This window comes from Electrophorus electricus, chromosome 10 (genome assembly GCF_013358815.1).
Source record: "Electrophorus electricus isolate fEleEle1 chromosome 10, fEleEle1.pri, whole genome shotgun sequence".
NCBI lineage: Eukaryota > Metazoa > Chordata > Actinopteri > Gymnotiformes > Gymnotidae > Electrophorus > Electrophorus electricus.
The window spans coordinates 10,911,684-10,939,211 of NC_049544.1; the positions used below are offsets into that span (position 1 = coordinate 10,911,684).

Consider the following 27,528-nt stretch of genomic DNA (forward strand, 5'->3'; position numbering starts at 1 on the left):
ATGAGCAGCCCCTACAGTGGCTATTCACCTGTGGTGTTTTTATATAGCTTTAAATGCAGGGGTAAATTAGAAGCAGCCAGAGTTTGCGAGGATTCAACAGGTGAGGGTGCTCTCCCTGTCAGAGGCTGCAGAGTGCTGTCATCGTTGGGGAAGAATGCCCTTGATTTAGCCCAGCCGTCGGGCTCATTGGCAGAGCATGTCTGAGCACGTTCCATCCTCTAGCAGAGAGGCTTTGAGTGCTACACTGTCTTCTAACAGGCTCTAGCCTGACTGTTGCCTCCTGGAGCCATCCTACCCCAACGCATGCTTCTCTGCTCTTCAGGGAAGGCAGTTTCCATGCCATTTCAGACAATGCATCGGTCAGGATTACAGAGATTGGACTGGAATGTTTAAACTGTTGTGCTGCCTGCTCTCATATTACAGCACAGATAAGTGTATCCTGGAGACCTCCTGGAGATCTCTGTGGTGTTCTGGTTATTTCTTATTTATTTAACTTCTCTTTTTATCAGGCAATCACATTGTGGCAAAAGTCCCAGTTTTTCTAAGTTTGCCACATCACACACTGCAGATCTGTGCTTAGATACAACAACGATTTGTTTTTCTGGGGAAAAAACAATCAAATTTTTGTCTAATTATACAGCCAATCGAAATTATGCTTTAGAGAAGGATGGTGAATGCTGTCCCCTGCATCTGTAAAATGAATACTGTGGGAAAGTTTAATACCACACTGTGGAGTACTGTGGGGAAAAGACCATAAAGGGTTACCAAGCTGACATTCACAGACCAAGAAGGCTGGGATAGTGTTCAGCTCAAAAGAAAACATTGTATTTAAGTTAACTATCTTAACTGAGGCCATTTACTGATGTTCATGAAATTGATTCAGCTAGAGCTTATTGTAACTTATCTTATTAACTTACCTGTATAACGAACCTGTAATTTTATTCAGTTTGAGTAGTTAACCTTTGCTGAAGAACATTTATGCTTTTTCTACTGTCCTCTTTGCTGTCCTTGCACCTGATAATTCTCTATAAGACAAAATAAGGAGTCTTCTGTGACCAAGACAAGGACTATCTGGTCACTTTTTCTGATGTCTCCCAAGAATTGCCCTTGGAGTAGAAAGATGGCAGTATGTTAGTACATGGTGTCCTAACATGGTTGTGTTAATGTTATTAGTATGTGTGGGTTTGAAGGGTGTTTGGGTCAATGTGTCCTGATTAGATGAGGGCAGTGGGCTTTGTGTGTGTGTGTGTGTGTGTGTGTGTGTGTGTGTGTGTGTGTGTGTACACACTCATTTATGTCCTGGCAATGATGGGATGTAAACTACTGTATGAAAACATTTTCTTTGTTCCTGGGGTTAATATTGAGCTTATGTGTAAGCTTAGTTTTAAGAACAGAAATACCTGTGTGTGTGTGTGTGTGTGTGTGTGTGTTTTGTGTGTGTGTGTGTGTGTGTGTGTGTGTGTGTGTGCGCACACGCATGCATGAATCTCCTCTTTTTAATTTATTTAGCAAAGCTGCATTTAGTAAATGTTAGCAGTCTTCAAAAGCCTGTATTGTTACATACTTGCTGGTTTGTGTGTGTGTGTGTGTTTGTGTGTGTGTGTGTGTGTGTGTGTGTGTGTGTGTGTGTATGCATGTTGCATGTTGCAGGTGCATGCATGTTGCTTTTTCTTTTTAAATGCATTTCGCTTATTTTGTGTACTTGTTGATATTCTTTTAAAAGCATGAGCCGGAGGCTACTCGTAATTGAAAGCCTGCAGCTCTTCTGTGCTATATATTGTGTTTTGCTTCTCCCACTCTTTGGTGATGAGAGAGATGGAGAGAAGCCAAATGTGTTGTTTCCTTGAACTTATCTAAGAGGAAAAACTGTATAAATTAAACAAATAGAAAAAAGGGCTTTGGAAAGCGGGAGCAGGAAACCAGCAGATTTCTTTTTTTATATCAGTGAAAAAAGAAGTGTACCAGTGATGCTCCACTGAAATTCTCCAAAGTGCTCTTTTTTTTTTTTTTTACCGCTATTTCCATTTGTTCAGTCTAAGTTGTTCTATGTTATATAAATAATATTGACTGTAGTGAATACTCATTGGATGTGTGTACTTAATCTTAATATTTGACTAATAAGCAAAGCAAGCTTGTAGTTTTTTTTTTTTATTAATTTAGGATAGATAAGCTCAAATTGTTCATAGTCTCCCTGTTGCTAAGGAACCTCAATTCTACTTCATTAGATCAAAGTCCTTAATTACATATTTTTATGAGTCTTGTCACCATTGCTGTTTATTCAAACTTACCATGGCATGCTGTACCTTGTTTCTTCAGGCTCCTACATGATGGTGAACTCTTCCCAGCATGCCGCAGGCCAGAGGGCACAGCTGCTTCTGCAGGCACTCAGCGAGAACGACACACACTGCGTCCAGTTCAGTTACTTCCTGTACAGCCGGGATGGCCACAGCCCCGGGACGCTGCGGGCATATGTGCGGGTGAACGGTGGGCCCCTGGGCATCCCTGTGTGGAATGTCTCAGGCACACAAGGGCGACAGTGGCACCAGGTGGAGTTGGCAGTCAGCACCTTCTGGCCCAATGAGTATCAGGTAAGTGGTCCATGGGTCATGGAGGAAGCCTTGGCTTCATACTCTTCAGACCTGACACATGGCCTTAAAATTCAAACTAGAAATTCATAAAGAGCCTTGAAATTAATAGAGATAATAATTTTGACTGTGGCTCACTGAAGTACAGATATACACTGCCACTGAGAGGTCGATGTGGCAACAGTGCTGGAAACCTACCAAACTAGTTTTGCTGATCCGTGGCAGTGGTAAATACCATGGAGTCTAATTAGAGTTCCACTACTGGCTGAATATTAGGATGTCATCCTTGCGGTCGATCCAAGCATTGCACAGCAGTGTCTGGGTGACCCCTTTTATTAATCATACGCCTGACTTTGTTTAATTACCATTGCTCTCAGCCTGCATGTAGGTTAATGCTACAGGGGCTGGACAGGCCTGGGATCTATACTAGATGAATTGAGGGCTTGGGATGCTTATATTCAGAAAATATTTAGGAGGTCCGAACACATAGGCATGAATTATGAGAGTTAGCAACCAACAGATATATCAACAGCTCTCATTTCTATAGCAGTCTGTCTCTCAGGCTGTTTGTTCTAAAATCCATTAATTTATACAAGTGTTGCAAAAACAGAATAAACAAACAGCTAGAATGTGAATGTAATAGCCCCTATGTGCTATTTATTTAATAACACCTCCCTCCTCACACACTCATATACTCACTCATTTAAGTTCCATAGGAGCTGCCTTCTCTATCCACACATGCAGTCCTGGCTATCAAGGTAAAGCATGTTTATAAAACTTCTACATCTCACAGCGTATGTCCTACTTCCTATGCCCTGTTTGACTGGTGCCTGTGGTTGCCACACTGGCAGTGTCTTGTAGGCCACACGAGGACACAGACAGCCAGTGTGGGGCTTCGTTCATAAATTCAATTTCTCCTTTTTGCAAACTCCGCACAGCTGTCAGAAAGCAATTAGGTTGAGTGGTGTGTGTTTTATCAAGAACTGTAAATCCCCCCTCCCCCAACTTAATTAACTTCCATATGCCGGTGAAAAGATATGACCTTCATTTGTAAATAATAGTCCGCTCATCAAGCCACAGAAGTGAAAGGTGGGGAGATGCAGGAAGCAAATTAGTGAGCAGCACTCTGCTGCAGAAGGACACATACCTTTCCCACAAACACTGACTGACAGCAGCACCAAATGCACATAAACACACTACAAAAAAAAGTATTCAATAAAGCAATACGCTGCTATGTGATCGTTTGGATTTTCCCCTTGTGATAGATGTTGGATGAATCTTTTTTTTTGCCATACATCAGTCTGTTGGCAGACCTTTGGTCCTTGTTCTCGCTGCTTCCTCATTAAACCACTGAATGTGTGAGTTGCTAAACCACAATGTGTGGGCAAGGTGTGAGAGATTTGCACATCACGCAGCTGTGCATGATAGGTTGTGGGTCAATGATGCCTGTCATCGAAGATGCGATTGGCCCAATGCATTTTATCTCGTCTTCAGTCTCACTGATGGATACCAGCTCATGATGGTGGGCTGGGGTGAAAGCCCGCATATCCAGAGCATGGCTGTGTTTCAGTCCTATGCAATAGTGAATTCTTTTATCTCACCTGTCAAAAGCAGTGTAACACCATTAAAGAAATGTTGTACACAGAGCTCAATGGGTGTAAAGGGTGGGATATGCAGCTGCATTTAAACAGGAATACCCCTACTCAGTCAGAATGTTTTTAGAGAGTGAGGCTGCAGCAGTGTCTGCAGAAGGCATGGTCTTGGTATTAAAGATGTGATGAAAGCTAACAAAAATCCCCATGACTTTTCAGTTATGCTTTTGAAAAGGGTGTTTTTATACTATATCTGATAGGGTTCTATGTAATAACAAAAAGCAGGCTTCAGAAATCCCAAGGAGTTGTGTTTTATGTGTAATTGTCTTTCTGTTCTTTCTTTTTTGATCTCTTCCTCTCTCTGTCTCTGTGCAGTTCTATCACTGTCACTTTTTTCAGTGTCTGTGAGTGCATGTTGCTTAATTTATTCATACTTAGTTGATATTTTGCAATAGAACTATTATCAACCTAAAGAAACACATTGAATTTGCATTTGTGTGTGCATGCGTGCGTGCGTGCGTGTGTGTGTGATTGTGATTAATGTATTTGTGAGGTGGCATGTTTGTGCTGTATATTTACTGATCCTCTGTTGAGGCCCAAGTGTAGTTGTGTGTGAGCAAACACGTATTTGATGCAAGTGAAAAGGTTGTACTAGTGTGTAGGTGACTCCTACTTGAAAGTGCTCTGCCTACCACCAAAGATGAAGGAGAGTTCCAAAGAAAAAAATCTGGATATTGTAGCAGTCGATAGCCAGATCCATTGTACAGTGCTGTCGGCAGGAAGGAAGGAGAAAAATCTAATTAGCTGAGCTCTCACTGTGGGGCCCCAGTTTCCATTTCATTTCTTTCTTTCTTTCTTTCTTTCTTTCTTTCTTTCTTTCTTTCTTTCTTTCTTTCTTTCTTTCTATGCTTTCTTCATGTTTCCCTGTCCTTTTGTCCTCCTGGTTCAGCTCTCTCTTTTTGCTCTGAGCCTGTGCTCCCTGTCTCTCACTATAGTTGGACTTTGTTTAACAGCCTCCTACTTATAAGAGGGAGAGGGAGAGAAAGACTCTGGTTCAGAACTGAACGTGTGTGTGTGTGTGTGTGTGTGTGTGTGTGTGCATGTGTGCATGTGAGAGAGAGAGAGAGAGAAAGAGAGAGAGAGAGAGAGAGAGAGAGAGAAAGAAAGAGAAAGGGAAAGGGAGAGAAAGGACAAAAATGAAACATACCACAAAAGCCATGCAGAACGAAGAGTTAAGCTAAGGTCCCGGATGGCCATCTACTGCTATAATGCACCAGGTCTCACCAGCTGAAGAATGAAACAGCAGTAGAGGAGCCCTGTATGTTCAGCTTTCACAGATGGCTGTGCTGCATTAATGTAGATATCCCCCCTTCCCCATGGGTCTGAAGTGATGGTTTGGGATAAAGAGGTCTACTGCTGTCAAGAGCAAATGAGAAAAGTGACAGTGGGAGCATGTCAGGAAGCCTGCAGGTGATCAGCATGTCTCATATAGAGGAGGACATATGGATGACAGGCACCTCTTACCATCTCCCCATACACGTCTACATGAGATGAAATCCACAGGGCAGCACACTAGTTCATAGTCTTATTATTAAACACTTTACTATTTTCACTTTATTTTCACTTATCACCAGCATAATTAATGTTTTATCAAGATTTTTTTAAATCTCTCTTCCTCATTTCATAAAATTCTCTAAAGTTTCTTGTTAAAAAAGTATTGTAAGTGTAGTGCCAAGGGTTTTACTTTTCTTTCCAAGCCATAAACTGAATCCACTACATCTCATTTTAATAAGTTAATGGTTATGCACAAATACAAAGGATCATGAATCTTGGACCAGATTGAAAAGCTTTTGACTCTGTGGTGCATTAAGGAGTTGAATGTGATAGGTCTCAGTGTCTGTGGTGATAAGATGGCCATCCATATTTATGTGATAGGTTATGTCATATTTCCTCCGATCTCTGCATATGAGAACATCAAGACGACAGGGTGGGGCAAGTGAAAAATTAGAGAAGAGAAGATACAGAGAAATGAGAGAGAGAGGAAGTGAAAGAGAGAGAGCAATCACCTTGAGCGCTTGAAATATTTTATTTGAAATCTTGCTTGTCTGCTATGCACAGTTCTCTATTTCTGCTGGTATTGGTGAAGGTGTGAGAGATCGGAGGAACCTTGTTATCAAATATTAAAGATGTTATCAGGCCCGCCAAGACTGCCAAAGAGTTGGTTTCTTACATGCCTGCTGTGCTCATTTCTTTCTCTGCTCTAACTATATTCATTCTGGACATGACTGACTGACTATGTTAATGATGGGAATGAATAAATGTACCACAATATAAAAGCGGAATGTAAAAGTAAAGCTGTTTAGGAGATCAGCTTAATTTATGCATTAAAATGTAGATTAATGAAATACTGTCTGAGAGATTCAGCAAGTGAATTAAAACTTGATGTTTTGTTGATAAAGCATCATTCATTGTATCATTTTGCATCATTGTTCCTTATTTAAAATATGCAGCTGAGTCTTCTATGTCTGTATTCATAAAAGTACTCAGAATACCATACAGAATTAAATTTCACCTCCAGTCATATTAATCCCTGACACTCAAATAGATGCTAAATACCAATCATAATCATAATGACAATTAGTCACTAATGCAATTTTAACTAATCTTTAATTTCCAGAATTTAAATCTTGTATCAGCTACAAGATGTGCTTAAACATCATGGATATTTACAGCTTTTGTTTACCGTTATGGTACCAGCCTGAATTGGTATACACTTCATTTTAAAAACTTTGATCATAGCTATCACAGAATGTGGAAACCCGGCTTACACTATGAAACACATGGTAAATATGGATCTCTTCATGCATTTTACTGACTTAGTGTACAGCCTGCATTTATAAGCATGGTGGTCTCAAATCAGTGGGCAGAGTTTATGGTTATAAACAAATATGTCAGAATTTCTGCATCAAGGAATAAAGTGTGGTAAGTTGAGATACTTACAATTAATCAACATGAACTATATCAATTATCGACACAGAGGTAGTGACAGCTAATCCTTGAGTTGAAAGTATCTTTCTAAATGAGGACCTTTTAGGCCATAATTGACTGCTTTACCTGGACCTGCACTCTTTACTCTTTAAAATACTGGGTAAATGTGGGCCATGGGCCAGGTGAGTGAAAGCCAAGATCAGCAGACTTCCAGATATGTCTCTCTCTTCTTCACAGTACATCTGCTGCTGGTCCTTCTGGCTTGTTTGCTTCACCTGCCTGACATGTGGACACTATCAGACATAGTCCTCCCGCCTCCTTCTAATTCTCTTTCCTCTGTTGTCTCCCTTCTCTTTCTATCTCTGCTTGCCTTCTTGTATACTGTAATGTGTATATATTTGGGGTGACAGTGTAGTAGGAGATAAAAGTTTCTTTTTTGCACCTGTTTCTCTCTTGAAGTAACACCTCATACTTCTTTTCCTTCTTCTCTCATCACTCTCACTCTGGCTTCTCTCCTCTGTGCTGAAGTAATTCACAAGTATGGTCTAAACAATCTCTGTCTGTCTGACTGTCTGTCTTTCACACGCGCACAACATAACAGCCATCTTAACTTACTGGTGTTTCTTCATGGCATGAGTGTTTCTCTCTGTGGCTGCTCTGCAGAGAGACAAAGTGTCTGGGAGGAAGCGGGAAGGCTAGAATTGACGGGCCAATTTACAGTGGTGCAGTTAAAAAAGTCTTTTTGGAAGCTACTATAATCCCCAGCGATGTAAGCCCTTCTACAGGGTGCTTCATTACCACACAGTCTCAGCGCACTCCCTGGCACTTCTCTGGCCGGCACAGCTCTCAGCCTCTGTGTACCTGGTCCACCAAGCCAAGCCTCTCCCCTTTCTTCAGTGGCCTCTCCAGCACAGATGCCCTGTCAGGCAGCATCTGGGATTGTTCTAGGATCCATTTTCTCAATTTAAATCTCCCTCACAACTGCTGATTTACCAGAACGATGAACCAGGCAGGGGAGCAAAGCGATAAATGTACGTAAAAATACAGCTTTGTGCATGAAGCATGAAGAAATGTTATTGGGATTCATGGCTTATGTATTATGTCTGGCATTAATTGTTATGTGTCAGGCATTAATTCCTGTGTATTCTACTGAAACAAAAGAGAGGACACTTTAATAACCTAATTACTGGGATATACTTGTGTGTTTGTTTGTTTGTTTTTTAAAAAAAAAAAGATACCACTCTCTTTAGAAGCTGATAATGTATTGTAAGAGGCAATTAAAGACTAGCTCACTGTCAAGCTTGAGTCAAGTACCTCAACTTGATTGAAAATGTGTCTCAGTTATGCATAAATTATTTTTCTGATTGGCTTTTCTGATTAATTATCTTCATATGTGTAGGCCACTGTTTTCATTGCCTACTGAACACAGATACATGCACACAGACATGCATTCATTTACATGGCAAACTGTGTCATCTAGAGCCTGTGGTTCAGATGTGGAATTCAAGAAGTTTAAGCCATGCATGTTGAGGTACTCCTCCCATAGCAAAACATTGCATCAGTGTGCAGATCTGGCTCTAGCGCAGTCTGGGAACAGAACACTTCCTTCAGCAGGAGATTAAAACTGGCTTTCTGAGCCTTCTCCAGCATTGGCTGTCTCTCTGGCCGGGTAGACCTGGCAGTCCCCTCTCTTCTCCACTTTCCATTCTCCTTTTCTGCCTCCTTCCTGCATTTCTTGTCATCTTTCTGAAAACCAATCAGATCTCTTGGTTCTGTGTTGGTCCAGGCACGGGTCAGGGCATGCTCAGGGGATGCTGTCCTGCAGATCCGTGATGAGAGCAGGGCTTCCTGCTGGGCCCAGCTTGAACATGTCTAACCCGGTGCAGGGAAAATCAGGACAGGACCAGATGTCCTCTGCCATATATAGAGACTGACAGGAATTTGGAATACACTTTCCTCATTTTGGCCTAATTCATTGCATTGCTTCAGATGATCAGCTAGGACAATCTGTTGGGAATGCTGTTTCTCTGTTCAACACTATCTTGTGAGCAATATTTTTCGGTTTTCTCTGTTCAAGATCATTCTGGCTGACTAGAAGGTGTCAGAATAACGGTGTTAAAATGACTGTGAGCTTTTGCTCAGCTGGCAGACAGTAAACAGCAAAAAGATTGTTTTTCAGTGGCAAGGATTATGAGAAACAATAACTCTGCTGGTGAGTGTGGACAGCCTCACAGTTTAGTGCTGGGAGAGGAAACAATAGCCCCCCCATGCCCATCTGTAATAACATCTCATCATCCCTGTCGTATGTGCAATATCGATTTGATTTCATTGCTCTGCAGAGGCCGACCTTCATGTAGCGGGTCTGGATAGCGTGGCACCTCGGCCAGGTCCCTGGAGATGTGTGTCCCTTTCACTCATTACGAGCGAATGTGTGTTCTTGTGTGCCGCGAGCTGAATGAGTACAATGCGTCATACTGCAGATCCCGCTTTTCTGATGAAGCCATTATTTCTTTATTTCTTTCAGGCCTTAGGGGCCTTTATTTCCTCCTCCTTTCTGAGACTGCCTCACTGTATGAAGGGTTAGGGTTTAGTTGTATACAGTGCACAGATAAAGGCTGGTGTGGATTTATTTATTTATTTATTTTTTTGGTTTGTTGGATTGTTTGTTTTTGTTTTTGCCCTGGCTACATTTTAATTAAGGTGCTAAACACAAACCAATTAGCAAATTCTACCTGTACAGTTAACAAAGTAACAAGAATAATTAACAGTTAATTAATAATGATTGCAATAAACAACATGAAGGCTGATTTGACCAATAAAGTAATGAGTGTTGTCACCCTGCAGAACGTCTCCTGTGCTGATTTAATGTGAATTTGATTTTAATCACTGATGAGTGTAAGAGATTGCTATGCACTTCTTTTCTCTTGGTTCAGGTCTTGCTGGAGGCGACGGTAGACCGATGGGGTTATATTGCTGTTGATGACATTCTGGTGCTGAACTACCCATGCTGTGAGTATCCTAGGCACCGTGCACAGTGTGAGGGGAGATTCTTGGAGCAGATTTGCAGATCTCTCCTTTTACTGAGGTACAATTGTAGATATGCAGAGCACAGCTGGACTGTCTCTCTGAGATGAAGAGATGCACTCTTCTTTCTCACCGGATGCCACCTGAAAGCTGAAGCCTTCGTGCAGTTCTCCTGGCTTTCAGCTTCACTCGAATACAAGCATGTTTAGCAGGAATAAAGGGATCCATGCTTTTATGTGCTTTTCTAAGTACCCCACAAACACTTTTCTTTCTGCTCTGCGCTGTACTTCACCATGCAGCCTCTTAGCACTGTTAGCCTGTATAGGCAGGGCACCTGCAATTTTATTCTGCTTGGGTTCTAGGTAGGGCTTTTATTAAAGCAAAACTGGCCCTTGAAATGCTAATATCTTAAAAATACTGCAAATCAGACGTTTGTGTCCTGAGAGTATCCTGATCAGTTTTATCCAATCCGTGACTGTTTTGTTAGGGGGGCTGATCTGTAATTCATGAAATGCAACAAATCTAAATCATGTCAAAATAGCACAGGCCAGTATTGACATCATAGGCTTAACTGGTGTGTTTCAGTATATTGCACAGTATATTGCAAGGTCTAGCAATATAAATATCACAAGGAAGCATTTTTATAACTATGGAGTAGCCCTAGATCTAGGAAGCAGGGGTGTGCACCCTGCTGTTACACTGTGGGAAGTGGACTATGGAAGTATGCTGGTCCTAGAAGATCATACAGAGGACGATCTCAGCAGTGAGACAGCACTATAAAATAATTGTGTGATGTGTCCCCTTCATAAGGGCCAGAGAAGCTTCATATACAGAGCTGATAGATGCAGTATGGCCATGGGGAGAAGTCTGTTGGTCTGTAAGTCAGCAGAACATTCCATGGTAGGGAAATACACTGTCAAAGTTGCAGGATAGCTCTATTAGTACATTTGAGTGTTTATGGATTTACACTTTAACATCGGCCTTAAAGTAGACTATGCAAAGAAAGAAGGTAATATTGCATCCCTCATTTACATGCCTTCTGGTTGTTGCTGGAAGTTAACGGGCAATCAAGTCATTTTGTTCAAATGAACATTAGTAGTTAATTCGACAAAGACTCATTACTTCCGCAAAACCTGTTGAAGTCTATAAAGAATTGGACAGTGACAATTTTTGTTGCCTTGTATATGTACTCCAGTATACTTGAAACTGAAACATTGGATATGTGTGCAGAATGTTAGCTTTAAGGGAATAGTTTTGTGAAAAATTAGATTAACACTGTTTTCCCCTTATCCGAAATGTAGTTATTTAGCCAGGATGGATTTGGTATCCAGATTTTGCTTTTTTTATTGTTGTATTAGAGCTGAGGCTACCTACATTTGATTTTTTTTTTTTTTTTTTTTTGAGAACTATTAATTCAGTGGTCTTACTCAACATGAATGGCAATCACAGCTCTTTTTTACATAATCTCCCCATTACAGGGTACCATAAGTAATCGTAACATAATCTTAACTGAAATTGTCACATTTATTACTTGGTTGGAAATCCTTTGCAGTCAATGGCTGCCTTAAGCCTGTGACTTATAGACACCACCAGAGGCCTATTTCATTTCCTGCTCCTTTCAAGTTTTTTTTTTCCAGTCTTGTCCTGACTATGTGGAATGTGTACTCTGTGGGGTTCAGGTCAAGTGATTGATTTCACCAGTATAAAACCTTATTTCCAAAAAGCTGATTATGACTGTCTCTGGTTGACTTATTCTGAGTATTTCCAGACTCACAGTGTTTAGCGGGCAATTATATTTCTTTAGTCTTTGTGTTGAGAAACAGTAGCAAAAGACCCCAGATACAAATAGCCCTCTTATGCATTATCTAATGCTGCAACAGCACACCATTTCCAGTTGCCAACATGTAGGAGCTATGAATAAATGTTTCACCCAGCATTGATGTAAATGCTTTCAAATTAGAGTTGACATTCTGTGCTTTTAACCTCGCAGTCAGTGCTTCTGATGCAGTGTGCTGGAATGTAGAAACAAGGCAACAAATACTCTCACTACAATTACTTAATGACTACACTGTACACATTGCTGAAGAGTCCCTGTTGAGGCTGCTTATTTGGAGCTGAATATGTGGCCCTTCAGGGAGATGTGCTGTTGCCTTGGAGTAAACAGGCCTGCTCATAGCTTCCAAGGGGCACCCCAGTGCTTTTACAGCTTCATTAAATCACACTGATATTTATTCATATTTAAACATACCCAGCAAACTGATCTTAGGCGGCAATAAAGTCCAGTTCTAAGCAAGTGAAACACCAGATCAGTGAAGCTCTTCGTGGTAATGGCTTGCACCTCAGCGCCCTGTCACCCGCCTCCTTGCCCCTGCTATTTTGTGGGCAGCAGATGGCATCATATGAGCCCCACTGTGACCATTAAATAATTAAGACTCATCAGGACATGGGGGCATTGTAGAATGGGATGGTGCCAGGCTGTAGAAATCAACATTTGGCATGAATGGGAAGGAAGGCAATAAAAAGCACAGAATGAAATCAGGCCATGTTTTTGGAGAAGGTGCGACAGCACGTGCGGCATTTCTGATGACCCCTCTTGAACCAACTTTTTTCTTTTCAAGTCCTGCAGCTGAATACAATGTTTATTATGCGAATGGGCTGCAGGGCACAAACATACATATTTAAACATATTTCAGAAGTGGACTAGGGCAAATATTGAATGTGTATCTCAGAGAGACTGATCTTAGTCTCATTCACCTCATTCCCTGTCCTTAACACTTGTCCTCCTCTAAGGTGCTTTATGAATGTAAGAGGTGAAGAACACTTTTTCTTCCTCTTTCTTCCTCTCTTCAGGATATTTCTTCTTTTTGCTTTTGTGTACATTTTGCAAGCAAATGAAGGCACATAAAATAGAGATTGGTCATAATAGATCAACGTGTCCACAGGGCATCAGGCTAGCCTCCAGTTCCCAATGTCACAGCCACGTTCCACATTATCTGCCTGTTTGTACAAGCAAATTTGCCAAATCATCTTTTGCTGCCAGAATGCAACAACCAGTGGATGGCAGTACATCAACTAGGCTGGATTTCTTTTGTATCTCCCCTGTATCACCAGCCAGTTGCCCTGACCAATCGATTTAACACACCTCCCATGCATGTACACCAAGACTGTATTCAGTAGCTGCAGTTGCCCAAGGCAGTTGATTCTGAGATTGGTGGGCAGAGCACTGTGTGAAAGCCAGTCCCATGTGTGGCTACTTCCCATAGCCTGTGGAATCGCTTTTACTGATAGAGAAACTCTGCAAGCATATCATATTCTTTAACATTTACCAAAGTAAAACTTGTATTATCATTAATCTTCAGATGTACCACAAATTCAGTATGAACAGACCTCAGTTTACAGATGAACAGTTGTTCATTTATGTTCACAATTCCATGTCTAATGGTTCATTTATAACAGAATTTGTTGAGTTCAGCTGAGAGCCGTGAAGGATTTTTGAAGCTTGATTTCAAAAGCAATATTTCATACTTTCTCCCAATTCTCTAGGTCAGTCAGAACTATCCATATGAAGATTTATTGCTATTCAGTGCTTACTTAATGAAGTCCAAAAAATAGTAGTAGGTTGTATAAGTAGGAAGTTGAAAAAAGGGCTGGACTTGGATGAACCAGCCAAGGGCCAAAATGCCACTCTTGGTATCCACCAGCTTTGTGTCTTCCTGTGCAAAGGTTTGGCAATGCACTGGCAGGCAAGTGTACAGTTGCCACCAATCAAATTGTCCTAAGCTCTTCACTGCCCTCTTGCTCTCCTTTAGATAAAGCTCCGCACTTTTCTCGCCTGGGGGACGTGGAGGTCAACGCTGGACAGAACGCCACTTTCCAGTGTGTGGCAGCAGGACGGGCATCAGAGGCAGAGAAATTTTTACTGGAGGTGAGCACAGAGTCAGCACAGGAAGCTGAAATACAGCAGCTCTTGCTTATAAACAACAATGCTGTAAGTGTAGCACTGGAGTCTTTGGTTTGACTTACATAACATAACATTACACATAACACATAACATAACATGCACTGCATGTCCAACAGTGAAGGCAGGAAGGACCTAGAAGCAGTGGAAAAATTAAGTCAAATGTATGACTTTCATATCTCAAGGACAAGCACTGGACATACTGCTGTGGTGTGACAGTCACCTACAACAATGAATATTCTTAAGGTCTCTGAAGCCTGACCAAATGCAGGGGGAAATATATAATTACATCATCACTGGCATTTTATTTAATTTGTTTGTTTTTTTGTTTTTTCTTGGCTGGGTACCAGTTGCAACTTAGTTTATATTTTTGCTCTCATTATGAAAACCATGCTGACTCCTGCCAGACAAAGGACTCCTTCTGTTGCTTGTGTGGTAATTAGTCCAGATTGTGTGCGTGTGCGCACTGTCTACCCTGCCTCATGGCTGCTAACTCAATGATCGGTGTGATTGTAAGCTAAAACAAAGAAAGCCAGAACTGAGCCCACAAGGCCTGCTAATTGCAGTTCCTTTGTTTTATGTGAGTCTCGATTTGGCAGTTGCAGTGACCATAAATATTGCCTGTCTTAGTGTATCTTTGTTTAGGAAGGTCCAGGCCTCAGTTCTGTGTACTCTGCAGCTAGAGAAAGCCGAAAAAATCCCATCCCTGAAATAAACAAACACTGTGATCTGCTTATGAACAGAGGTGTGTGTTCCAAGCTGCTCATCAATTATAGATGGAAAAGTGGAATGTGTTGACAATGTGGAAGGCTGCTCTTCACACTCAAACCACAGTTTAATTATGTGAATTGCAGTGAAAGGGCTGCTTTTGTTAGGTCTGTTTTTCTAAGAGATGTTTGTTATCTCACCAAGCCCCACGTGGCCATTCTGTGCATTTGATTCTCTTGCAAAGTTCTTTCATTTGCTTCACTCTTCAGTTCCTTTCATTTTGCTCACCATCAGATTCTGTCTTGCAAATAGTACATATTGTTTTATAGGGCCTACTTCCTTTACCCCCCTCCAACTCTGTCTCTGAAGATAAGTTATTCTTCCACTAAAAAAAAACAAGTAATTGCATGAATTGCATGAAGAAGTTTTTGTCATCCATGGAACATGAAATGGTTTGCCAGTCAGATATTAACTTGAGTAAGGCCTGACTGAATCTAAAACTAATGCTTTTTCTAATTTGCTTTAAAATGTTCACTCAGGTCATGCCTCACCATAATCATACCATTCCCCTATAATTACCAATGTCTCACCATGCATTAAATTTTCCTGTCGGGTAATATGGTCAACATTTTATTGAGTCATTTAAACTTGTTGGGGGACTATTTAGTTTAGGTTTTTTTCTTTCTCCCTTTTCCTGTTATAGCTGTTGTGTTAGCTGATGGAGAATTAATGCAGGATATTCAATGTTAATATAAATTTGGAAATGACAGTGCCAGGCTGAATGTGTGCTGTGGTTGGGTTACAAGCTGTTTCCTCGTCCTCTCTGTCCACTCTAGAGGCATAATGGTGAGGTGTCCTCTGGTGCATCAGCCAAGCACCTGGGCCGCAATCGCTTTACTGTGTCCTTCCAGCTGGAGGATGTCCAGAGGCCAGAGCAGGACCTGTATCGCTGCGTCACCCAGTCCTCCAGAGGCTCAGGGGTCTCAAACTTTGCTGAACTTATTGTCAAAGGTAAAGCACATTTGTTTATCTGAGCATGCCTTGGTTTTTATGGCAGTCTTAAGCCAAAAATAACTAAATATATTTTTGCTTCATCTTTAAAGGTGAATACATTTTTGTTGATAAGAAGGTGACTATTAGATTAATATACCTCCATGCTCCATTTCAGCTATATGAAAGGTATAATATTTAATTCCTATGTGAAACCTGAATTTACATTTAGTTTGGCGAGCATGACTTATTTAACTTTTTTTAATTATGTAATTTTTCAGTTATTTTAGTTTCTTTTTGAATTTGTATAACCTTTTACATTAAAATGCTAAAATATGCTTTACTTAGACTTACCTTATGTTATTCATTTAAGCAAAAAAAAATACTAATAATATTTATATTATTATTGTTTTTATTGCTATATTTTACCTAAAGTACATCAAACAATGTCAAGCAATGTTAACTAAAAAAGTCACAAATATAGTTTTGTGCTGCAATGGCTCAATTATTTAATGGCAATTCATGTGATAATCTAATTAACTGAATAGTTGAAAAAAGTGTAAAAGAAAGTATATAAAAAAGTAAAAATGTAGACTACTTTTGTAGACCGTTTAACTGATTATGGAAGTGTGTGTTGCTTGGTCCTATCTGAAGTCCTATGTTTGAGTTGATTGGAATGGTGTGAGTAAGGTGTTGGTTATTCAGCACTATCCAGTGCCAAGCTCCAAGAAAGTGTGGGTGATTGTTTTGTGGCTTAGAGGGTTGGCTTCGCCAATTCATTCCAGAGTTTGCTGCAATTCAACTGATTGTACAAGAGAATGGAAGCTGAAGGTTAACTAGATCTTTGAGAAGCTGAAATTAGTTTTATTCGAGGATCCCATTTATTAGCTAGGCCTAATTTTATTGACCCATTTTCTTTGAATCTTAAGCATCTAATCAAGGGCTGGGTGGTGTTCTTGCTCAAACAGAGGAGTGATGATAAAGGCCCTTCCTCTTTGGTAGTCCTTCATTATGGCCTGGAGTACAGCAGTATTCTAGAGTAGAAAAAGAATGTTTTAGCATTAGTTGGACTTGGATGTATTGCATTATTACAATACATCCATAAAGCTCTTAAGTGGTTTTCTCAAATGAAGGAGGTGTTACACCACAAACAGTGGAATCACATTTCACAGCCTCACATGTTTTATTTCTCAAAGAGCAGGTATCTAATATTATTTACTTGTTTATCTGATCACCCTACTTCTGAGATTCCTGGAGGGTGAGGTAAAGAAATGAGTGAGACTTCAAGGCTCACTGAGTGGGTCAGAGGAAATAAACATATGATTAAAAAAGGAAGATGACTTTGAACCAGTTTAGTAAATAATTTTATAAAAATGTTAATGTGTTTTATAAACATACAGTGGTGTGAAAAAGTGCTTGCCCCCTTGGATTTTTTCCCCCCTTAATAATAAAAACCTTCATTTTGTGTTTACTTGTGTTATCTTTGTCTAATATTTAAATTTGTTTGAAGATCTGAAACATTTGTGTGACAAACATGCAAAAAAAAAAAAAGATATCAGGAAGGGGGCAAACACTTTTTCACACAACTGTATACTCTACATGTATATAAACACAATTTGTATATTTTACATTATTGAAATCATATAGTACCAGTGGTATAGTATTGTGCAGTTAATTTTGATACAGTGAATAGGCACCTGTGTCTGTGTCTGTATGCTTCTTATTGGAGATGCACTGAGTTTTGTGCCATTCTCATGTGGCTGTATTTGTTTGCATGAGCAATTCAGTTTAGTGTATTTTAGTGCCTTACACTATTATATTTTACAGTGGAGTACCTAAAATGCATTTTAGTCTGCTAAAATGCTAAATGCATTTTAGTATGCTCCATATATCTGGGTCTACTACCATGAACTGCATTTATGTCTTTTTTCTGTGATGGCCAGAGTGCCGCAGGACAAGGGGCACGATGCACAAAGGTCTCTTCATGCAGACAGACATTTATTAGACACGACAAAACACATAAACACTAAATGTCAAAGGCACTCATATGTAACACTCTAGTGCAGTATGGTACAAACGATCAATGGTAACAGGTACATAAGCATGAGTATGAAACATACATTTGAGCAAGAACTTGCTAACACCTACAATGAACAACAACCGTACTACAAAACACAGGGGTTTAAGTACAGACATGATATGCATGATATGAACAATCAGGTTTAGGTGTGTGATAACAAGGGGGCATGGTCACAGATAAGGAGGCAGTCACAGTCAACATAGTCAACAGACAACTCCCACTGCACGTGGTGGGCCATACCACATGATAAGTGGGAAGGGGAGCATACCATTATATATTCATCAGAAAATTGTAATTTTATTCAACTTGATATTTCAACACATTTTAAAGCTGAGACAGAAGGTTTTTAAAAATCTGTATGTAAAAACACTGAATATCCTGAAAACACTGAATATCCCGTTTGTGCACAATTTGCTTAATTTTTATTATTTTTTTTCTTATTGTGAGACAATATTTTTATTCAAAAGGTAACATGTATACTCATGGTGCATCGGCTAAACATGATACTAACACCGTTTTGTCCTCTTTGCATTATTGTCACAATTGCTAGTTTGTTAACTCACAAGCAGGACTTCTGTTGATGCATGTTTCTCAGTGTTCAAAAGAATGGCAAAGGAGCTCACAGAAGCAGATCAAGGCCAGGCTGTTTCCCTGGGTGCTGAAAAACTCTCAGAAAAAGATAGCATGGGGCTTATCTAAACCAGTATTCTTCCAGAAGTTGCTAAGCAGTGTCATCATGGTGATTCATTTTGCCCTCACCACTTATCATACACAGCAGAAGCCAAACCTCTCATAACTCGGGCTAGGACAACAGTCAACAGTGAGCAGTCACTTCTCCAGAGAGCCTCAAATCTCAAAACGAAGAATGAAGGACAGAGAGGAATGGAGCTCTTCCACACCATGTCTGCATGTCTCTCCAAACTCTTTTTGAGAGTTTGTACAGCCGCTCCAACCTAATCCTGCTGAAAGAAGTAACAGCAAGGATTATTAAAGTTTAGCCATGAGGCTATTTGGTGCACGGCAAAGTGACCTGGAGACAGAGCTTTGCTAAATCCTTTCACTGTTTGTCATAAATGTAGCATTAAAACCCCCAACATGAAAGCCATGAAATCTTGTAATGCTATAAATTGGGAAAGGAAGTTCATGTCTGAAAGGAAGTTTATTATTTTTGGCCTTCATTGTCATACATTTCACAGCTGCCCACAGAAATGTCCTTCCCTTGTTATTGACTTGCTTAATCTAGTCTAGAACACCTGTTCATGCATGAATTCCTGTTGGCACTTACTTTAATATACTATTAAAATGTCTTTGTTACATTCCTAGCATAATCATAGCTTTTGTTGTTCTGTCTGTAATGCTAAGAGGTAACGCAAGAGCCATTCATGGATTGTGTCTGTGCTGTGTAAGGCATTTTAGGATATGGCTGTTTTCCCTCAGCAGGTTATTGGCCCTGGTCTCTGATGGGGCCTACTTGGACAGCAGGGCTCATTTAATATGCATCACTGCACCCCAATTAAAAGCAGTAGATCGGCCTGTTGGGACAAGTCCATGGACCCGCTACTGCACGCTCCAGTGCCAGGTTGCCTGTTTTCTGCAGCCCTATACACTACTACTCTTATTTCTTCTTTTCAGTTGCGCTGCTTTGAAACCTCCTGTGTGGCTTTGACACACCCCAGCCCCTCACCAATGTACTAATGAGCACCTAATCATCCCTTTAATTATCTTAATCAACTCATTTTATAATTTGCTGTTTCTCAATGGAGGCATAGATTAAGCACCAAAAAGGCTACTGCATAACAGCTAGAGGCCAAATGAGAATTGTGCTTCTGGATATAAAAAAATTATAAATTCATGACATAAATGCTGTGCAGTAGATGAGACTCTCCAAGATTTGCAGAACACACCCAGCACAAACAAGCAGTGGATTTTTATTTTGGCCCCGATATGAGGGCGATGTTAGTGTAGCTGAGTTAATATTATTCTCTCTGCAAGTCTGGCTGACCATATCAGCTCTGCTTTATTGCCCCTCTACCTGCAAAAGCTCTACATCTATCCAGAGGAAGGAGTCTCAGGATTGAGGCGAGCAGGGAAAAGGATTGCTCCAGGGAAGCTGGTGCTCCCCCCCACAGCACATTCCAGCATTATCCAGAGGAGCCATGACACTGAGACCTCTTTCCTCCGTTTTCATCTGGGAATCCAGCCTTACCCTTCATGTCTCCATGTCTTAGTAATTGTTCAGTAGCTTAAATTGCTTTCATGACCTAGTCCGATAACAGCCTTTAAATATAAATGAAGGATGTGACTCTTAACCTTGTAAAATGGAAAAATAAATGGGGTTTGGTGGATTTTCCCCATGTTTGTTATACTGTGGAGTAGTCCTCATAGTCTCTCAAGGGAGCTGATGTGTTCATCTATCCTTAAGTGCTTGTATTTAAAGGTATCACACACACACACTCTCTCTCTCTCAGCTGTTTTGCTTTTGCCCTCTGGAAGGATGTAAAAACTACTAATCCTGAGCTCATGTGCGTGGCCTATGTTATATCTGAAACTGTAACTGCCAAGGTAAATCTCTGTCTCAGATGGAATCCCTGTGGAATTTTGTTGCAGGTTTCAGAATAGGATGTGTATATATACATATTTATATGTTTATGGGAAAATGGTGCTGGTAATGATTTCTGTAGTGGGACAGACATATAATTTATTCTTTGTCCATTCAGTTTCTTTGAGCATGCAACCTAGGAAAAATCTTTTCAGCAATCCTCAGAAGTAAATATATATTTAAATTTTGTTGATTTACACAAAATCACTTCACTTTTTGTACAAATCCTTTTAACTATATGTATGCAAAGATGAATTTCCTGCACCTTATTGCTGATTGGTTTAACTGATTGGTTTAACTTTGTGTGTGTGTGCGTGTGTGTGTGTGTGTGTGCGTGTGTGTGTGTGCGTGTGTACATGTGGTCTTCACAGTGCCCCCTTCCCCTATTGCTCCACCCCAGCTGCTGAGAGCAGGTTCCACCTACCTGATCATCCAGCTCAACACCAACTCTATCGTAGGCGACGGCCCGATCATCCGCCGAGAAATTGAGTACAGAGCTAGCCACGTGCCCTGGTCTGAGATCAGTGGAGTGAACATGGTCACCTACAAGCTATGGCACCTCGATCCAGACACGGAGTATCACATCAGTGTGTTACTCACGCGGCCTGGGGAGGGGGGAACAGGGCCGGCCGGACCCCCTCTCATTAGCAGAACTAAGTGTGCTGGTGAGTGCTGGAGCACTTCACTCACTCTCCAAGTTCAACGTGCACATGCGTCATACACAAAGAGCTGAGTGGTGCCTTCTCACCATGTTTCACAAAGTGGTGATTTTGCTTTTGAGTCAAGTGCTTGGTGAAGTAGACAGGGTATTAACAAATAACTGTTGAAATAGACAGAGTGTTAACAAATAACTGTTTACCTGCCTACGATTTCTCAGGATTTTCAATGACCTATCTTTTAGTAGTCAGAAGTTAGTGAAATTAAGTAGATGGTGCTTATTTACAGCTACTGCCATCTGAGTTTGAAATGAAACTCGGGGCTTCTTTCTCTGGCATGTTGGCAGCTTGCCCAACTGTAAGGGTCCAGCAGTAAGGGTTCAACGTTAAGGGTTTGTTTTAGAGTGGAAAGGAGTTCAATAACGCAGTGGACAGCCGTGGAAAGGAGAAAAATAATGGGAGAAGAGTGAGAGAATTTACAGTAGTTCTTCCATTTCCCCTTTACATCAAACTGTGAAGCTCTTGTTCAAATGGTGTTTATGTGACATCTCTTGTGGTTCCTGGCTACACATGAATATTTGCAGCATTAAAGCTCCTGTCACATTTGCTTAACTGTTGAATGTGTAATTTAGATTTGGTATAAGCACATCAGTGAAGAAATGAAGCTTTCCATACTGTGTGTGCTCATAGACCCACTCCCATTCTGCAATCTGAAAGTGGAGGGTATAACTGACTCCGTGGCTGAAGAGTGTGATTGAGAACACAGCTGTTGCAGAGTACACAAGAAATTAGATTTATCTGACAGGCTTTAAACACATAAATGCTTGAATGGGAAACACACACACACACACCTTTTGTGATTGTTTCCTTAAAATGTAGCATAATGCTATGTTCCTCTTGCTAGGGAGATAGGGAAGAGTAATGTATGCACACACACACACACACTCGTAAATTACTGTTCCATAACGATATCCTTCAGGGGTTGTCTAGAATCAGGCAGCTCAATATCTAGATTAGCCTCAACATGAGAGTGGACTCAAGAGATCTTCCACCCAAATAGAAGAAATGAGCTTTTAGCTGTTGAGAACAGGCAGGCAAAGCAATCAGAAACCCATTTGCCAGTACTCTTGTTAGACTGTTCACAATAAAATGTGATGGAGAATTTATAAATCATTAAAAAGGTCCATGGCATTTAATTATTTAACCAGTAGTGATGTACTTTCTTCAGACGTGGCTTAGCTTTTTTGAAAACCTCTAAAGGTTCTACTACACTAACATTAGTGATATCACCTACACAGTATCAGAAAGGTATCAAATCCCAGATTGAGCTGGCAAAGTTTCACCCTTAAGTCTTTTGAGACTTCCTTAGGTTCTAGTCCCTCTGGATGGGTTCTGCAGACAGGGCTCAGCTTTGTCTTGTCTGTCTTTAAACCAGGTAACTCTTGGCTATTGTGTCACACAGAAAACTTTAACCGTTTCCCCCAGCCTCCTCATGATTCTCTCTAAAATGGCCTCCTTCAACATTTCTGCACAGGGACTCTATTAGCTCCTGTGCCCAGCCACAGCACTGACAACTGGATTTGTGTGAAATGTTCCCAGCCAGCCCCCAAAGACAGCTTATTAGTTTGTTTCATTCCATGGCCGGAAATCTGTATGCTCAGCGCACATGGTCAGTCTTCTCTGAATGGCTCATTATCATTTTATTACTGCTAGACCTGCAGAGGCTTTTCAGACCCTGAAATGAATCCTTCCTCAAAAAGAATGTGGAAAAGTGAAATAAGTGATGACATGACCAGCTTGTTTCCAGCTCTGCCTCATTCCACCACCGGACAGGAATGGCCCCTGCAGTGAGTCACAGAGCACTCAGGACCAGGGGCTTCTTGTGGTTGGAGGAAGGGGTGGAGAGTGTGTGGAAATGCTGGGGCAGCCAGGGACCCCTGATGGGCCACACCATCACCGGCGTGTAGAGTAGTGAACACTAAAACAGCATGGAACAGAACTCAGATCTGATAGACCTCCTTCTGCTCATGCTGCTGCTGCTGGGTGACAGTAGATCTCCACAGGAGACCTCAGCACCCAGAGATCAAATGCAGAACACTGCAGCTCTGCTCTGGAGCAGAGTTTATTCTGACAAATCAATAAAAGGCACTCAGTGTGCTTTTTAAGTTGTTTTACCAGAATAGGAATTCCTGACTATGGCCAGATAGCTTCATATAGACCTATATAGGCTATGACCTCCTGCTCAAGGCCATTGGCAAATGTGATGTGACTGGCTTTTTTCTTTGTTTGAGAAAGGCAGCAAAAGTGCTAGCAAGGTGGTAGCTCAGTGGTTAAGGTACTTGACTAGTAATCAGACGGTTGCTAGTTCAAGCTCTACTGCTGGCAAGTTGTCACTGTTGGGCCAGTGAGGAAGGCCCTCAATTGATCAAATTGTATTGAGTCATAATTATAAGTTGCTTTGGATACAAGTGTCAGATAAATGTACAGCTGCTGTAGAATTTTTCAATTCTTGCTAATCTAGTCCAGACAATATTTCACCCTCTCACTTTAATCCCACCCAACATCCAACCCTCTCCAGAGATATGCATGCATAGCTGACCATTCTGTGTACTCCATGCACTTGAAAAATAGTTAACATGCAAAGAGGTCCATGTCAGATTTTCAGATTGGTGCGGAATCGGGTTTTATATTCTAGTTAATACAGCTAGACTGTGATGACATTTTTAATTGCTGATTACAGAGCCCAGGAACACCAAAGACATAATTTTCTCAGAACTATTTTACTGTAAACTATCAGGATGTAAAGACAGCCAAATAATTTTCCTTAAATAAATTGCTCTTCACAGTTTTAAAAGTCAGTGCAGTTTATTCTCCCTTATTTTCTTGTCTTACTCTGTGATGGCGAGATCTCCAGTCCTACCCTGCTATCAGCCATCTGAGCGGACCAGGCGGAGAACACCAGGCTTCGCCTATGCATCAACATTACCTGGAGTAATAAGGCGGAAACTGGTGCATTTGGACTCCCAGCTGGCTTGGGGCAAACAGTGTGCTGTTCCAGGCCCTTGGGTACCCTCACTGTGTTCAGTCCCATTTCAGAGGGATGCCAAGGCGTGGGCACCCCAGTACAGACTGGCACACCAACAAAGCCTCTGATCTGGGTTAAGGGAAGTGGGGTGGCACAATGGCCCACTTTGAGACCTTCACTGAGCGCTGTGTAGATGTTTGGGTTGTGTTTTCAAGAGATCAAGAGCAAAAGCACCCAATGTGTTTTCTTTAACTAACAATCAGTGGCATCATGAAGACAATCAACACTTGCACTTTCTACTTAGCTGATAAGTATATCCACTATGTAAAGCAATTAGAGGTTTAGCATTTGCTAAACTTTGTCCAATTTATGTTTTAACTCTGATTTGCCTAATGCTCACCAGTGAATTAAGAGAAGGTAATTAATAGTGAATACAATGCATGGTTAAATCAGTGAAAATAAACACATGTCTGATCATAATGATTTAATGTCATTTTTTAAATTTAGTTAGGTCTTCCCCTTTCAGTAGATGTAGCAAAAATACTTCTTCTTTCTGTCTCAGTGTTCATTCCTCACAGAAGCTGAGCTTTAGCCACAGAAATGCATTACCGTGCTTCTTAAGTGAAATGCCTGCAGTACAGTAAGAGTTCCTATAGAATGAGGTCCCTAGAGGAAAAATAAAGACCTTGGATAGTAACCTTATATTTTCTGTGGCTATGCATGGATCCTCTCTCCTCTGTCATTAGCTCCACCTCAGGGCCATTAGTCACAGCCCCCAGCCAGCCCTCCCCTGGCCTCCGCCCTATTAAAAGCATAAAGGAATACAATAGTTTATGTGAAATATTGTTTGACAAAAATTCATTGATTCCGATAATAATGAAGCGTGACAAATGCATTTATTGATAGTGGTCAAGGCGTCCTTGGCTCAGCCTGTAGCCTCTGCGTGTTTCAGAAACACTGAGGGACTGTGCTGGCTAGGACAGTGGCTTTCTCTGTCTCCTCATCCACTGAAGAAGTGGCTGTCCCTTCCCCTCCAGCCTTAATCCAGCAGTGGCCGTATATGCACCGGGGCATGCTGAACAGAGGTGGGCAGTTACAGTGACCTAGCAGGAACTGGCTCTGGCAGAATTGGATGTCCTTGGACGGAGCTCGGATGTTTGCTGCTGTTTGGCCTCTGGGCAGGAAGCAGACAGACACTCGGTTTGCTCAGTGACACGTAGGCGGAAAATGGTGGAAGAGGGAGGAAGGGCACTCAGCAGCCTGTCCTATTAATTAACTTAAGTGACATAAGTTGCACACTTGCTAGCAGGAGCCTGTTTTGGACATGGAGGCACTCACTACAGGTGGCAAGCAGGACACAAAGTGTCTTTTCATAAACTATAGAAGCCCGTGAACAGATTCCCTGCATTGTTAATGTGAGAAGACGATCATATCTCAAATACACATTTGATGTTGAGAAGAGAAAAAAAGATATGTTGTATCTCTTTTTCAGTTCTGACCCTTCTGCCTCTTTGTTTTTCTCTCTCTCCATGCATCTCTCTTTCAGAGCCTACACGGGCCCTGCGTGGCCTGAGGGCTTCAGAGATCCAGGCTCGTCAGCTGACCCTGCAGTGGGAACCTCTGGCCTTCAACCTGACGCGCTGCCACACGTATTCGGTTTCGCTGTGCTACCGCTATGAGACAGCAGGCGGAGCCAGTGGGCACAATGCCACGGTCAGGGAGTGCCTGGCTGTGGAGCGCAACACATCTCGATTCACCCTTCGGGACCTGCCCCCCTACCGCACCATCCATGTACGCCTGGCTCTTGCCAACACTGAAGGCAAGAAGGAGGGCAAAGAGGTCTCCTTCCAAACCGAGGAGGACAGTGAGTAATGTTGGGTTTATTAGGAAGAGTGACTGGGGAGAGGTTTGACTTCACATACATGGGTACTCCAAAAGTAGCAGACTCGATAAAGCTTTCCTGTGGTTTGGTGAGCTTACACTCAATGTTGAGCAGAAGAGATGGTTTGGCAGGCCAGTTTATCTTCATTCATCTCTCAATACACCTCTTGGGAAAAGTATGAGTAAAATGTCCTCTCTTATCCAGTCAGCATAATAAAGACACATTCCCTCTTCTGTGTATGAGGATGAAACATTTATTATTCTCACAATGGTTTACCCATAAGCCAGAAAGAAGGCGTTTTATGCTTATTTCTGCACTATATATGGCCATGGTTGCCTGCTGATTCCTTAATTGAAGGGCAAATCAATTTTTCCACTGTGGAAAAAAACAAACAAACAAAAATATTTCTGGTCTGTGTGCATGTATATGTATGTGCATGCATGTGTGTTGCTTTGTGGGTGTATGCGTGTGTGTGAAATAGAGAGGGAGAAAGAATTTGGCCATTAACACTTTTTCAATCAGAAACACTTTCTCATAGCCTGTCAAAGTGGAAGATTATAGAGCCAGCATGTGTGAGTGGGTTGGTTCTCCACTCCAGCATGTGTCGTACAGGAGAGCTAACGGAGGCTTTTGGAGAATCACTGACAACACAATGACTGGGAAGTGTTTCAGTAAAAAGAGTTGTGATGTGTTGCTACACTAGTGTGTCATCTGTCTAGTTCCTATACTTCATCTCTTCCTCTAGACTGTTGCTTTCTATTTTCCTTGACAGCATTCAGTTCTCTCAATGCTAATGAGTCTAGGCTATTAGTGATGAGCTAAATTAAGGAGCCATGTTATTAACAGCAAAATGTTGAATTGTGTGTCAGTAATAACAGCTTTGTGGTGCCATTCCTGCAAGCTCTGTAGACAAGAGGGCTGACTTCTCTAAATCATAATTGATTCCCTTCTGTGTAAACTAGCTTTGCTCACAGTTAAATATTTCTTTTCTCATTCTCTCAAATTTCTCTCAAATTTAAATGACTTTCTCATTTAACTCAACTTTCTTGCTGTGTATCTCAGCCAGTATGTTTAAGCCATTAAAAATATTGTATCATTTCAAATTTTCCATGTCTGTTTTGTGGAAGTCGGTGTTCTGATGAATCAGCCCTGGACAGAACTTGTTCTTTTCCATGCTCATTACTGGCTCAGGCGTTTTTCATGGTCATGCCTTGACATAAATATTTTTCTTGCTTTGTGTTTGGATGGACCCATGGATAACTGGATGGCTTTCACAGATAAGACACAATCACTTAATGTAATATTAGAGCATGTTTTATTATGACACTTAGCAGTGAGCACAGAGATGAGTGTAGAGCTAGACAGTAAGAGATTGAACCTGGGACAATATAAGATCACATATGAACAGAAATGAACACTGTAAGAGATTTTGCAGTATGTT

The 27,528-nt window shown here is 41.2% G+C and overlaps 1 protein-coding gene across 12 annotated transcripts in view; it reads left to right on the forward strand.

The window, feature by feature from the left end:
- The window catches only part of ptprub (protein tyrosine phosphatase receptor type Ub), a 137,367-nt gene that overhangs the window by 68,737 nt on the left and 41,102 nt on the right, over positions 1-27,528 (forward strand). For all 12 annotated transcript variants that reach the window (XM_035530547.1, XM_035530546.1, XM_035530552.1 and 9 more), the window contains exons 3-8: positions 2,317-2,588; positions 10,099-10,174; positions 13,999-14,114; positions 15,692-15,866; positions 20,896-21,189; positions 25,752-26,069. In XM_035530547.1, coding sequence (XP_035386440.1) covers positions 2,317-2,588; positions 10,099-10,174; positions 13,999-14,114; positions 15,692-15,866; positions 20,896-21,189; positions 25,752-26,069 — 1,251 coding nt within the window. The remainder of the gene's footprint in view (positions 1-2,316; positions 2,589-10,098; positions 10,175-13,998; positions 14,115-15,691; positions 15,867-20,895; positions 21,190-25,751; positions 26,070-27,528) is intronic.